The following is a 12,870-nucleotide window of genomic DNA, read 5'->3' on the forward strand; positions in this document are numbered from 1 at the left end:
AAGTGACCATCTTGAGAGCTGCCTCACCTGCCAGCACTCCAGACCAGAAGCAGCACAGGACTGAACACAGCCCTGGTTGTAATGCGCATGTCCATCCTCCCCATCTCCATTTCCACATCAAGGCAGGGCCAACCAGGCTTCTTCTCAGAGACCCACCTTGTTTATTCCGTTCTGTACATGTGGGGACACTGGCCCAAGCCCAGCCTACCACAGCAGGTACCACTCTAGGGAATAAAGCACCCTGTGTACACAGCCGAAAAACAATAATCTCCTCAGTTCACACGCACTAGGATAGCTGTTATAAAAAGAAACCAGTGAGTGGTGGTGAGAATGAGGATAAAGTGCGGGGAGGTGGGCTTGAGCAGCAGCTGCTGGAAACAGTGGGGAGGTCTCCTGAAAAATTGAATGTACAGTGACCATATTATCCATCAGGTCCACTTCTGGATATATACCAGTTATTAAGTGAGAGCAGGAACTCAAGTGTCTTTGCACACCTGCGTTCATAGCAACACTATTCACAATAGCCCAGAGTAGAAACAACCCAAATGTCCATCAACAGATGAATGGATAAACAAAGTATGGTCCATCCATATAATGAAATATTATTTATTCTTTAAAAGGTAGGAAATTCTGCCCTGGCTGGTGTAGCTCAGGGAATTGAGTGTGGGCTTGCAAACCAGAGTATTGCGGTTCAATTCCCAGTCAGGGTACGTGCCTGGGTTGCAGGCCAGTTCCCAGCAGAGGACACATGAGAGGCAGCCATACATTGATGTTTCTCTCCCTCTCTCCTTCCCTTCCCCTCTAAAGATAAATAAATAAATAAAAATCTTTTTTTAAAAAAGGTAGGAAATTCTGACACATGCTTCAGCATGGATGAAATGTGAAGGCATTTTGCTAAACAAAGAAGCTAGTCACAGAAGAAAAACATGATTCCAGTTATTTGACGTCCCTAGAGGAGTCAAATTTACAGAGAGAGGAAGCAGATGGTGGGTGTCAGGGGCTGGATGGGGAAACTTGAAATTAGTATTTAGTGGGGACAGAGTTTGAATTTGGAAGACGAAAAAGTTCCAGAGATGGACTGTGAATGGTTGGTCAGTAATGAGATTGCACTCGATGCCAGTGAAATGTACACTTAAAGATGGTTAAATAGTAAACTTTATGTCATGTATATTTGACTACAATAAAAAAGTAATGTGGTATTACCTCACCTGAATGACCCAGTTACTCTCAACTGCATTTGTTATAGTATGATATATCAGAGATATTTTTAAATGGAGGGGGGAGAAGGAAGCATGAGGGTAACTTTTATCATAATAAAAGATCAATAACAATTATGACAATATTAATTCTGTTTTTTGAGATTTTTTTTAGTTACACAGTGACCCATTTCAGTAAATTCATGGGTTCACAAATAAGTAGGAAAGGAATCTCATTCTTTGCCTTTAGAGGATGTAAAGGAGCCCAACAGCTATTTTGGCAACTCGAGGGAAAGAACCAAGCCTTTACCTTGTTCTTTCCATGTGAATTGCGCCCTTGGGACCAGGTGGCAGATGAGAGGATGTTTCTCTTTCCAGAGGTATTCCAGCTAGTCAGCGAAGAAATAGTATCATTCTAACATCACTCTGTTGTAGCTTCTAATGAATTAATAGATCTCAACGATGATCAGTAACATGAGATAACGTTAGGAAGAGAGCCAGTGGGTGGAGGTCATGGAGAAACAAGGTGGCTCAGGAGGTGGCACATGTCAACTGGATGATGGACGTAGGTGGGGGTTCACTACACAATATTTTGAATTATATTTGAAGTTTACTATTTAGAGAAAAATGTTTAAAGTCCTTTGCCTTGTGTCATTCTATTGAAACAGGGTGATGACAGCTAGGAGCCTGTAGGTCACAGGTTACAAACACAAGGCCCGCCAGCTGAATTCAGCCTCCGCCTTGTTTTATCCATCCTGGCACCTTGTTTCTACCTGGCAGCAGTGCCAAAATCCTTGCTCCTAGTGAAGGAATAGTTACATTTATACAGTCCTAAAATTACATTTGGGCCTTTGAAGGCAACCGCGAGGCTGATGTGGCCCCCAGTGAAAATGAGTTTGACACCCCTGCTGAGTTTGACAGGTGCTGGGTGATTAAGTCCAGGGAGGGCCAATATCTGGTCCCATTGACCCCACCCTTGGTCTTGACCTCTAGCACACTGATGAGAGCTGAGCTCACGATTTCGCTATAGTATCCAGTGTCCTCAGTTACAAAACTCCCAGCTCTCCTGTTCCAGGACCAGGTGTCCTAGAAATTAAATCTTGCCTCTACTCTCCCAGAAAGATACAACTTCAGTCAACTTCTACCCACCGGGGACTGTAGAAGAGCCCCAGCTGGAGGCTGTGGGACTGACTGCTCACACCAAGACTTGCTTTTGCCTTTGGAAAATTAGGTTCAGCTGCTTCTGGAGCTGGCCTGCCCTGGCTTTAGTGACTTGGCTGGGGTTCCAGACTTGCTTAAGGCCCAGCCCTAAAGCCCAGCTGGCTGCTGAGGGGCCTGGGCCAGTAGGGAAGCCTGGGGTTGGACAAACGCCCCAGTTGCAGAAATAATACATGACCAGAATGTGGGAGCGTGGTCATAACACAGTATCCTGTGGGCTGGACCTCTGCTGGGGAGGCTGGGGCAGGTGGGTAGATTGGCAGAAATGACTCCTTACTCACCAAACGCTTTCCACACGCTAGCACAGTTTTAGCTAGTTTAACTCCCACAGTAACCCTGTGAGGTTGGTACTATTGTTCTATTTTAGAGATAGACAAAATGAAGGATAGGGATTAAGCCACTTGGTCCAGCTAGTAAACAACAGACTGAGAATTGAATCTGGGTAGGCTGACTGAGCATGGGCCATCAAACTTTATTAAGAGGCCACATTAAAATAACTGTACAGCCCTGGCTGGTGTAGCTCAGTGGATTGAATGCGGGCCTGCGAACCAGAGGATTGCGGTTCAAGTCCCATTCAGGGCACATGCCTGGTTTGCAGGCTAATTCACAGCAGGGGGCCCACAAGAGGCAACCATACGTTGATATTCTCTCTCTCTCTCCTTCCCTTCCCCTCTAAAGATAAATGAAATCTTTTAAATAAAAAATAATAATAATTGTACAACAGTTTGTATATAAAGCTTGATTAAAACCCATTTTGAAAAAAGTTTTAAAGGCCACATGCATTTGGGGCCACGAAATCTAGCTTAGCCCTGGCCAGGTGTGCCAATTGGTTGGAGCATTGCCCCTGTACACCAAAAGGCTGCAGGTTAGTTCCCAGTCAGGGCAAATACCTAGGTTGTGGGCTTGATCCCTGGTCGGGGCGTTCGGGAGGCAACTGGATCAATGTTTCCCTCTCTCTCTCTCTCTCTCCCCCCCCAAACCCCCCTTCCTCTCTCTCTAAAATAAATAAAAACATACCCTTGGGTGAGGACTTTTAAAATCTTAACTCAAAGCTCTGCACACAACAATTATTATTATTACTATTAATTACCAGGGTCTTCATTATTATTACATTACCGCTACCACACTGAATATTATTAACTCTGACCTTGGCTCCAAGCCCAGCCCTTCTCCACGTTCCTTCTCCCCTGGCCTCTGGCCCTGACAGCAACCTCACTTCAGACCCAGAGCCCAGGGCTCTGCCTGTCTGTGCCAACGCTACTTCCACTAGGGCTGTCCGCAGGCCCTGAACAGTGGCTACTCTCACAAGACCCCTGGTCTGTCTGCAACCTGGAAGGGCCTTGACCTACCCTGGCAGGTGGCCTCCTGAGGTGGGAGAAAAGTGATTCATCCTTGGAGCCTCAGCCTTTCTGCTTCCCCCCAGGCCCGGCCCAGCCCAGGTGCCTGTGTGTTCGTGTATATGTGCACCTGTGTTTCACAGCCCGATCCCAAACTGACCCCTCATCCTCAGTCAAGCCTTTCATGTATTCAGCAATCCCTCCTTGCCACCCACTTGGTCCTTGGCCTGCGCTGGGCATTTCTGGGCACTCTAAGAGGACTCTGCCTCTCCTAGTCTCAGGGAGACAGAAATGGACAGAGAAACTCCCAGCCCTGAATGGACTGGACTGGGTCGAAAGGAGAAGCTTTAGGCTAGGGAGCCAGGAAAAGAAAATTGGGCACCCATGGGTAACCAGGGCAGCTTCCTGGAAAAAGAGTCCTACTCTAGAAGGTCACAAATCCCAGACAGAGCCTAAGGGAAATGCTGGCCCGCCATGACATTCCTCTAGTTCAAACTCAAGCCAGTCTCTGCCACCAACTCCAAGCTTTAAAAGTCCATCAGCTCCTGGCTGGCCCCTGAGTGCCTTGGTGCAGTGGCTCTGCAGCCAGTCAGCAAACACTTCCCTGGGGTGAAGGGTCATGATTACACTGGTCCGGACCCAACCACAGGACAGTGAAAACATGCACTGGGCTTGGAGCCCTCCCCAGTTTCTAGCTGTGTGACCTTGGGTGAGTTACTTAACCTCTCTTAGCTTACCCTCCTGCTGGATAAAACAGGCATAAGATGGTTAAATTAAAACCACATGCCCCCCACTCCACCCGCCCCAGGCGCAATCAGTGGGAGAATCAGAGGGACAAACTCAAGATTTATAATGCTGAATCAAGGCCATTCCCAGACCAGGTGAGCATCAGGTGGCATCTCATGGACAGCCACCCCCACAGCATCCCTGGGCTCCCCTCTGGTCTACACAGGGCCACCAGGACTAGCGCAAGATGAGCGAGGCACAAAGACAGGATCAGAATTCTTTTTTAAAAAATATTCTACTTCTTTATTTTCAGAGAGAGGAGAAGGGGTAGAGAAAGGAAGGGAGAGAAACATCAATGTGTGTTTGCCTCTCACATGGCCACCGCTGGGGACCTGGCCCGCAACCCAGGCATGTGCCCTGACTAGGCGTTGAACCAGTGACCCTTTGGTTCACAGCCCACACTCAATCCACTGAGCTACACCACCCAGGGCAGAATTCTTGATTTTTCCTTTTACCTCTGGCTCCAGTAATCTCTGCACAGCACTGTCCCTGATCCTATCTCCATCTATTATAAAATGTTAACATTTTGTTTATTGTGGACTTCTTGCAATTCACTTTGGTCTTTTAAACTATTGCTTAACTTGTTGGCTGAGATTTTTGGCACTACCTTAAATTTTGCACCAGAGGAGGATGTCTCACTCTCCTCATTCTAGTCCCTGACCCAGATGGACACACAGACCTCTTCCTGCACGTGGTTCTACCAGGCAGAGCCCCATTCCCATTGGAAACTGGGACTCAGAGATTTCCTCGATTTCCCTGGGGAGTGGCCCCCATTCACTCCCTCCCCTAGGACCCTACTCCCTGAGCCTCCACTGTGTCCCCAAGCTTCGTGCTGGGTGATGCTGAGTCCCCAGAAGGAAGACACTGGATATCTGAGCAGGCTCCCCCTGGGGAATCCCAAGCCTGGCTCAGCCTGGGCATTCCCAGGCCCGCCCAGGGCTTACGCTTTGCTGAGTGCCCAGCCTAGTGGGTCCCCTGGAAACTCCCCAGGCTGGTTTCAGGGTGTGAAGCCCACAGTGAAACAATTTGCACAGCACCCCAGTCACATGGACCCATCCCACCTGACACTCAAATAAAGGGAGTCAGGCTCACTTCCGCAGGACTCGGCCACAGCCCAGGAGAAGGGGAGAACCCTTCACTATCAACCCAGGTGAGCCAAGAAACCAGTTCCTGGGACAAAGCCAGGGTCCAGAAGGCCCTGGGCCCAGCCCCTGCTCTCGGCTACATCTGGTGGCTTTGGATCAGGAGCTGATATTGAATAAGAAAAGACATCTCCTGGTCCCCTGGGTTCACAGTGGGCCCCAGCAAAAATAGTCCCCAGCCCCTATGCCCATTCTCTGTCTGAGCCTGAAGTGCTGGCAGCAAAGGCAGGAGGCAGTGCCAACCTGAGGTGTGTCCTCCTCTCCCCTCCCCCAGAACATTCAGTCTTACCAGTTGGGCTGGCACCTGAGAGTCCCCTCTAGTGGCCAGCAGCAGCAACCAAATGATCAGGAAAGAGGTGGGACTTACTGGATTGGCCTTCAGTCTGCTTTTCTGGGGAATGGGCAGAGTTTGTTGGAGTCTAAACTACTTAGCCTCCAGATTCCTCCTGGTTTGGGATTGGCTTACTGACCCTTGACCTCAGCCTGGACAGGATAGGACAGGGAAGCCCCTGGGAACCATATGACCTTGACCCAGGGTACTCTGTCCCTATGCCTCCGCTGCCTCCTGCCCACAGCTCTGCAAGGGACAGCCATATCATTAACCTCTGGACTTTGACAGTGACCAAAGACACCACTCTGCTCTCTGTGCCTGTCTCCCTCCAGCTCTGCCGAGGTCTCCGCTGAAGTCAACCAGAGATGCCCCCCAGAAACTGGAATCCCACAACAGTAGTCCAGGGTGTCCTCTGGATCCTGCTTGGACTGTGGCTGTGGCCGGAGCCAGGGACAGGTAGGTCAGAAGGCAGAGGCCTGCGGCCAGGACGATCGATTCCACAGAAGTGTACTGCTGTCCTCTCTGTGACCAGCCCTGTACGGGGTAAGACTGGAGACTCCAGGAGACCTCAGTCTCAAGGAACTTCCAGTCTGGGGACACAGATGCTTCCAGCTACACAGGGTCAGGGCAGGGGGTGAGGGAAAGACCTGGGGCCAGAAGAGCAAAAATCACGAAGGCTTCGTGGAGGAAGGGACACAGATCTAAAACAGGAAGGAGACTTTTACTTGGAGAGAAACAGGAAAGGGCATTTTAGCCAGAGAGGAAAACAGAGGAATTACAGTGCGGACTGTCCACCGGAATTTCTGGGTTCATAATCCTGCTTCTTCCACTTCCTGACTGTGTGACCTAAGGCAGGTCATTTCATCTCTCTGAGCTCACAAAGTCATCGTGAAGATTAAATTTGTTAAGTTATCTAAGTCACCTGGCACATAGTAAATGTTTAAGAAATGTTAGCTATTATTCAACAACCCGGCTCTGAGCCCAGCACCTCTGGGTTCCAGTTCAGCTGCTGACATTTCCTCTATGAGACACAGGCCCACCCTCTCCCTCCCTGCACGTCCTCCAGACACCTTGCCCTTTAAAATTCCCCAAACTCCAATCCACCACCAAAAACTGTCCATCTTTCCCTTAGAATACCCAGGGACTCTGCCCACTTTTGTCCATCACATTGCCACCACCCTAGCTTTGGCAATCCTTATTGCTCACCTCCACATTATTTCCCTCTCTCTACCTTAGCCTCCTGAAAATTCACTCTCCACAGGCAGTCAAAGGAGTAATCTTAGAATGCTCCTGGTCATGAACCTGCCATGGCTCCCCAGTGCTCACATAGTCTAAACACTTTAACCTGTTGTTTGTGCCTCAGTTTCCTCATTTACACAAGGATGGTGCTGGGAGTCACAGAGCTGTCAGATGGAGGGAATTGAGAATATGTGGAAGCAGCAGCAGGGGGCTCAGGAACAGGGGGTGCTGGGCCGCTGGGCTAATGCCATCCCTCCTCCTGCAGCATCCCTGCCCTTCCTCATGGACTCGGTCATCCAGGCTCTGGCTGAGCTTGAGCAGAAGGCGCCAGTCACTGAGGCCAGCCACACCGTCTCCATGTGGCAGCTGTCAGCCCACGACTCTGATCCTCATGATCCCCTCCATCACTTTCTGCTAGAAGGACGGAGTCTCAGAGCCACCAAGTTGGATCTCCTTGTACTGAGTCCAGAGCTGGGAGGCCTGATTGAAGAGGTGGCTCGACACGGTGTGCGGGGCAGGCAGGAATATGGGGTGGTACTGGCACCCGATGGCTCCACAGTGGCTGTGGAGCCTCTTTTGGCTGGGCTGAAAGCAGGGCTGCAGAAGCACAGGGTTATAAACTTGCCCTTGGACAGCACAGCCACCCCTCCGGGTGTCGGAGCCACCTCTCCAGATGTTGGAGCCATGGTTTCTGATGTAAAAGCCACCTCCCTGGGACTCAGGGATGCCTCTCCAGATGTTAGCTCTGCAAATGTGGGAACTATGTCTCTAAATGTTAGAGCCACAAATTTCAACGTGGGAGCCATCTGTCCAGATGTCCGAGACCCCTCTTCAGATACCCAGGTCACCTCTCTAGATGACCAAACCTCCTCACCTGATGCCAAAGCAAAGTCTCCAACCACCGTGGACAGCCTCCTGGTGGTCACCTTGGCCAGAGACCTGGGCCTGACCTTTCTCCAGGGCCTCCAGACCCAGAGCCACCCAGGCCTAGGAGCTGAGGGCTGCTGGGACCAGCTCTCCATTCCCAGGAATTTCACGCTCCTGGCCCCTGGGGCATCACTACTTACAACGGCCTTCCTCAATGGTGCTCTGGATGGGATCCTCCTTGGAGACTACCTGAGCCGGGCCCCTGAACCCCGGCCACCCCTCAGCCACCTCCTGAGCCAGTACTATGGAGCTGGGGTGGCAGGAGACCCAGGACTTCGCAGCAATTTCCGAAGGCAGAACGGAGCTGCTCTGATTTCAGCCCCTGCCCTGACCCAGCAGGTTTGGGGCACCCTCCTCCTGCTACAGAGACTGGAGCCAGCACACCCTCAGCTTCAGGGCATGAGCCAAGAACAACTGGCACAAGTGGCCACCCTTGCCACCAAGGAGTACACTGAGGCCTTCCTGGGTGAGAAAGGCCCCCTCCCCAATACCCTCCCTCTCACAGAGACAGACACTCTCAGCCCCATGTGGTCAGGAGGAGCCAGGACTAGGAATTCCAGAGGGGGAAATAGGGCTCTCGCTGCAGGGACAGGGCAGCTGCAGAGGTAAGCAAAGGCTAGATTTAGGTCTTGAAGGATGAATAGGAGTTCATGTAACAAAAAAAAGTGAGGAAGCAGGAACTGCAGGAGGGGGGCTCAACGCATGCAAAGGCACAGAGATTGGAATAAAAATTCAGCCAATTATTCCTTGCATCTTTAGGTGGGTTGCTTCATTTCTCTGAATCTCACTTTTTTCATTGAAGTGAGGTTAATCTGCTACCTCTTGGATTTGCTCAATGGTTTGAGAAAGAAAGCAAGTAGTACACAACTAAAGCATAATGGTTGTGGGCCAATATTCCTCTTTCTCAATGTGGCTGTCTCTCCTAGGGCTCAGGGCAGGGCCAGCTGCTGAGTGTTGTGTCCTGGGTTGTAAAGAACCTTGAATTCTGATTTAGTTAAGTTAGATCCCAAGGGAGACCAGTGTGGTATGAGACTGAACTGTCCCAAAATCTGGAAGGAGACTAGGGGAATGGCCCACAGATGCACTCTAATGGGGGTACAGGCAACAGGAAGAAAAACGATGACTGACCCCAGCCCTGTACGCCCTTCCCGGCAGGATGCCCGGCCATCCACCCTCGCTGCCGCTGGGGTGCAGCACCGTACCGGGGCCACCCGAAGCCATTGCGGCTGCCTCTCGGGTTCTTGTACGTGCATCATACATACTTGCCGGCATCACCCTGCACGGCGTTCGAGAGCTGTGCGGCGAAAATGCGCTCCATGCAGCGCTTCCACCAGGACACCCGCGGCTGGGACGACATCGGGTACAGGTAGGCGGGGCCTGGGGCGGGGGCGGGGCCAATTACTAGGTGCAGAACTTGGGTGGCGGAGCCTAACTCAGGGAATGAGTTGGATCAGAGCAAATTTGGCAAAAGGGAGGAGTGGGGTGGGTAAGGCCAAGGTGGAGAGGGGCGTGACCTAAACGAAGGTGGGACCCAATGGGATTGAAGCCCTGCAGCGATGGGGTTAGGCCTAAAACAGAAAAGTGCTGTGAATTGGGCAGGAACTGGACTTGAGACGACTTGGAGAGGCCGGACAGAAAGGGGCGTAGCCAATGCCAGAGAAATAGGAGGGTTACTGGGGTGGCATCTGGTGGAGTGGGATGAGTCAGGACTAGGCCGAGACAGTGCAACCAAGCAGAACTTGGCAGAGACATCGGGCAGGGTACCCCTGACGCCAAAGGTTGGCTGCCTCCTTCTCCGCAGTTTCGTGGTGGGCTCAGACGGCTACATGTACGAGGGCCGCGGCTGGCACTGGGTAGGCGCGCATACACTAGGCCACAACTCCAGAGGCTTCGGCGTGGCCTTCGTGGGCAACTACACTGCGGAGCTGCCGGCAGATGTTGCGCTGAGCACTGTGCGCGACGTGCTTCCCAGGTGCGCGGTGCGCGCTGGCCTTCTGCGGCCAGACTACACAGTGCTTGGCCACCGCCAGGTGGTGCGCACCGAGTGCCCTGGTGACGCGCTCTTCCGCCTGCTGAGCACCTGGCCTCACTTCGAAGCGGTGAGTCTGTGACGCCTGTACTACCTCGGCCTGCGATCCACCTGACACAAGCTCAACTCCTGACCCTGCCTGCCTGCCCACCCAACCTCAGCAAGCCTCTCTCTTTCCTGTAACCCCTATACCCACACACAGCCTCAGCCAGGTCCCTAACCTCCCTTGCAGCCTTTCTATTCAGTCAGCCTAGTCCCAACTTTTAAGTTGTTTTGATTGCAACATTTCCTCCACCTGCACAACCTCAGCCTAGCCCCTGATCCAGCCACCTTGTTTGCCCAGCTTTCAGTTGGTCTGCCCTCCCAACCAGGGCATGGACCCTGACTCCTCCAGCAGCCCCTTTGCCCTCGCAACTTCAGCCAGGCCTGCATCACCTATACCCAAGTCACAAAGTTTCTGCCTGCACAACCTCATTCTAGCCCGCCTAACCTTGGGCTCACCCCTGGCCCCCACTCAAAGGACCTCTGTATACACAACAGTAACCTAACTGGTGTTTCCCTGCAGAAAACCCCTTTGCCTGCACATCCTCTGTCAAGTTCCTAACTGTAGGGTTCAGTCTTCTGTCCAGACAATCTCATCCCTGAGGATGCTTGCGCAGCCCCAGCCTCCCTGACTCTTGATAACAATTCTTATGCTGGAGCAATCTAGGCCCAACCAGCACAACCTTGGCCCCAGACCCTGACCTCAATCACCACAAAAACACCTCTAGTCACACACGTGCACAATTTCGTGCTACCTGCACACTGCCACTCTATTTCATTAAGCTGGCCTGCAATTAGAGTTGTACCCACCCCTCATTTTCTCTTCTTCCTCATACAGGCTTCCACCGAGAGGAGAGGCAGCCCAACCTCCCCCTCCCCGCAAGCCTCACACTCTCTTGTCTTTTCTAGAATGTGAAGCCAAGAATTGCCAGGAGGGCCTCTAGGATATCTAAGAAGAAGCTACCTCTAGCGACCCTGCCGGTCACAGGCCTCCAATAAAGAGACTGTGGAAAGAAAGCCTGTGTCTATGCATTATTTGTGTTTGCGCACATTGTCTTGGTTTGGATTTGCTCAGAATCAGACCCTGAGACAAAAATTACAGCACAAGTAGTTTGGGAGGTGATGCCAGGACACATCATTTGGGGAAAAAGGAAGAGAGGTAGGGAAGGGAAGGCAGCCCAGAAACGGTGCCTTATCAAGCAAGTTGGCACTGGGGGCAAATGGAGCTCAATTCCACCCGGGACCTCTGGGAGATAGCATAGGACATGCCCTAAAGTCATCCTACTGAAGTGGTGAGGAAACTGGAGTATTCATCTTTCAACTCCCATAGCCATTGGCTGAGGACTTCTCTTAAGGAGGTGCTAATTCTCTGGCACTTTGGGGCTGCTTGTTGCATGGGCTCCATCTGTCAGAGAAAGTCCTCCAGCAAAAACACAGGGAGGTAGGAGTGGAGCCAGAATGCAATGAGGTGGTAAATGCTCAGAGACATGGAGGAGCATAAGAAGGCTCCGCATGTGTGTGTAGTGGGTGTCCTGATGCAGTCTGAATAAAATAGGTACACCTAAGGTGTGTGCACCTGCCTGTTACATCCAGCTCCAGAAGGGTCTTTGGCCCTTACTGAACACCCTCCTCTTCAGGATGAGTTATAGAATTTGTGAGGCCCAGTACAAATGGAAATGCAAGGCCCCTTGTTCAAAAAGCAAGAACTTCAGGACAGCAATAGCAGAGCACTAAATCAAATGTAGGGTGGAGCCCTTCTGAGCATGGAGTCCTGGGTAACTGCACAGGCCACATGCCCTTCAAGGTGATTCTACTCACCCTACCCTGCGGATTCTGGTCACCCATGCCTTTGCACAAACCAGTTCTTCTACCTAACATGCTCATCTCACAGGCAGCTCCTTCTCAGGCTTCAGGTTGCAAATGCACCTCCTCAGGGAAGCCTTCCTGAATTTTTCCAGCTCAAAGAACATCACTTCTGTTCAGTCTCTCCATCCCAGTCCTCGCCAGGTAGGATTGCCCTGCACTGTGAGTTCCAGGAGGGCAGGAATCATGTTTGTCTCATTCCCCGTGGCTTCTGTGGCACCTAGCACTCAGTGGGCACTCAGGAAACTCTTTTTTAAATAAAAGAAGGCTCCTATTATAAACCTTCTGAAACTGATATTATCATTGTGTTGTACAAATATGGAAAGTGAAGATCAGAGAGGAAGTGACTTGCCTGAGGCCACACAGCGAGAAAAGGACCAGCTGGGACTGGAACCCACTCATGGGCCAGGATTCTACTGACTCTCATGTTGACTCACTTATTTCTCAGAACAATAATTGCCTGACTCCTTTTCACATTGATAACATTTATTAGGAAAGTGCGTCAATGAGTTTTCACAACCTAACACATCCATGTAACCAACATCCCACTCAAGAAATAGACGTATGTATGTTAAATGTATGTTATGTGGCTTTCACCTCAAATTCTTTTTAATCCTCACCCGAGAAGATGCTCATTGAATCTTTAGACACAGAGAGAGAGGGAGAACGTTGACATGAGAAACTGCTATCGGTCATCCCCGACCAACCCCAGCTGGAACAGAATCTGTACCCTTTTGGCCTTTAGAATGATGCTCGACCG

At 51.1% G+C, this 12,870-nt stretch overlaps 1 protein-coding gene across 1 annotated transcript; it reads left to right on the forward strand.

Annotated features, from left to right (window-relative positions):
* Positions 1 to 6,252: 6,252 nt before the first annotated feature.
* On the forward strand, positions 6,253 to 11,264 carry PGLYRP2 (peptidoglycan recognition protein 2). The gene is made up of 5 exons (XM_037055531.1): positions 6,253 to 6,466; positions 7,515 to 8,642; positions 9,332 to 9,542; positions 9,978 to 10,275; positions 11,157 to 11,264. The coding sequence occupies exons 1-5, from the start codon at positions 6,376 to 6,378 to the stop codon at positions 11,244 to 11,246; spliced, it is 1,818 nt and encodes a 605-aa protein (XP_036911426.1). The 5' UTR covers positions 6,253 to 6,375; the 3' UTR covers positions 11,247 to 11,264.
* Positions 11,265 to 12,870: the final 1,606 nt, after the last annotated feature.

Source organism: Sturnira hondurensis, unplaced genomic scaffold (genome assembly GCF_014824575.4).
Source record: "Sturnira hondurensis isolate 20B ecotype Veracruz unplaced genomic scaffold, ASM1482457v3 Scaffold0000880, whole genome shotgun sequence".
NCBI lineage: Eukaryota > Metazoa > Chordata > Mammalia > Chiroptera > Phyllostomidae > Sturnira > Sturnira hondurensis.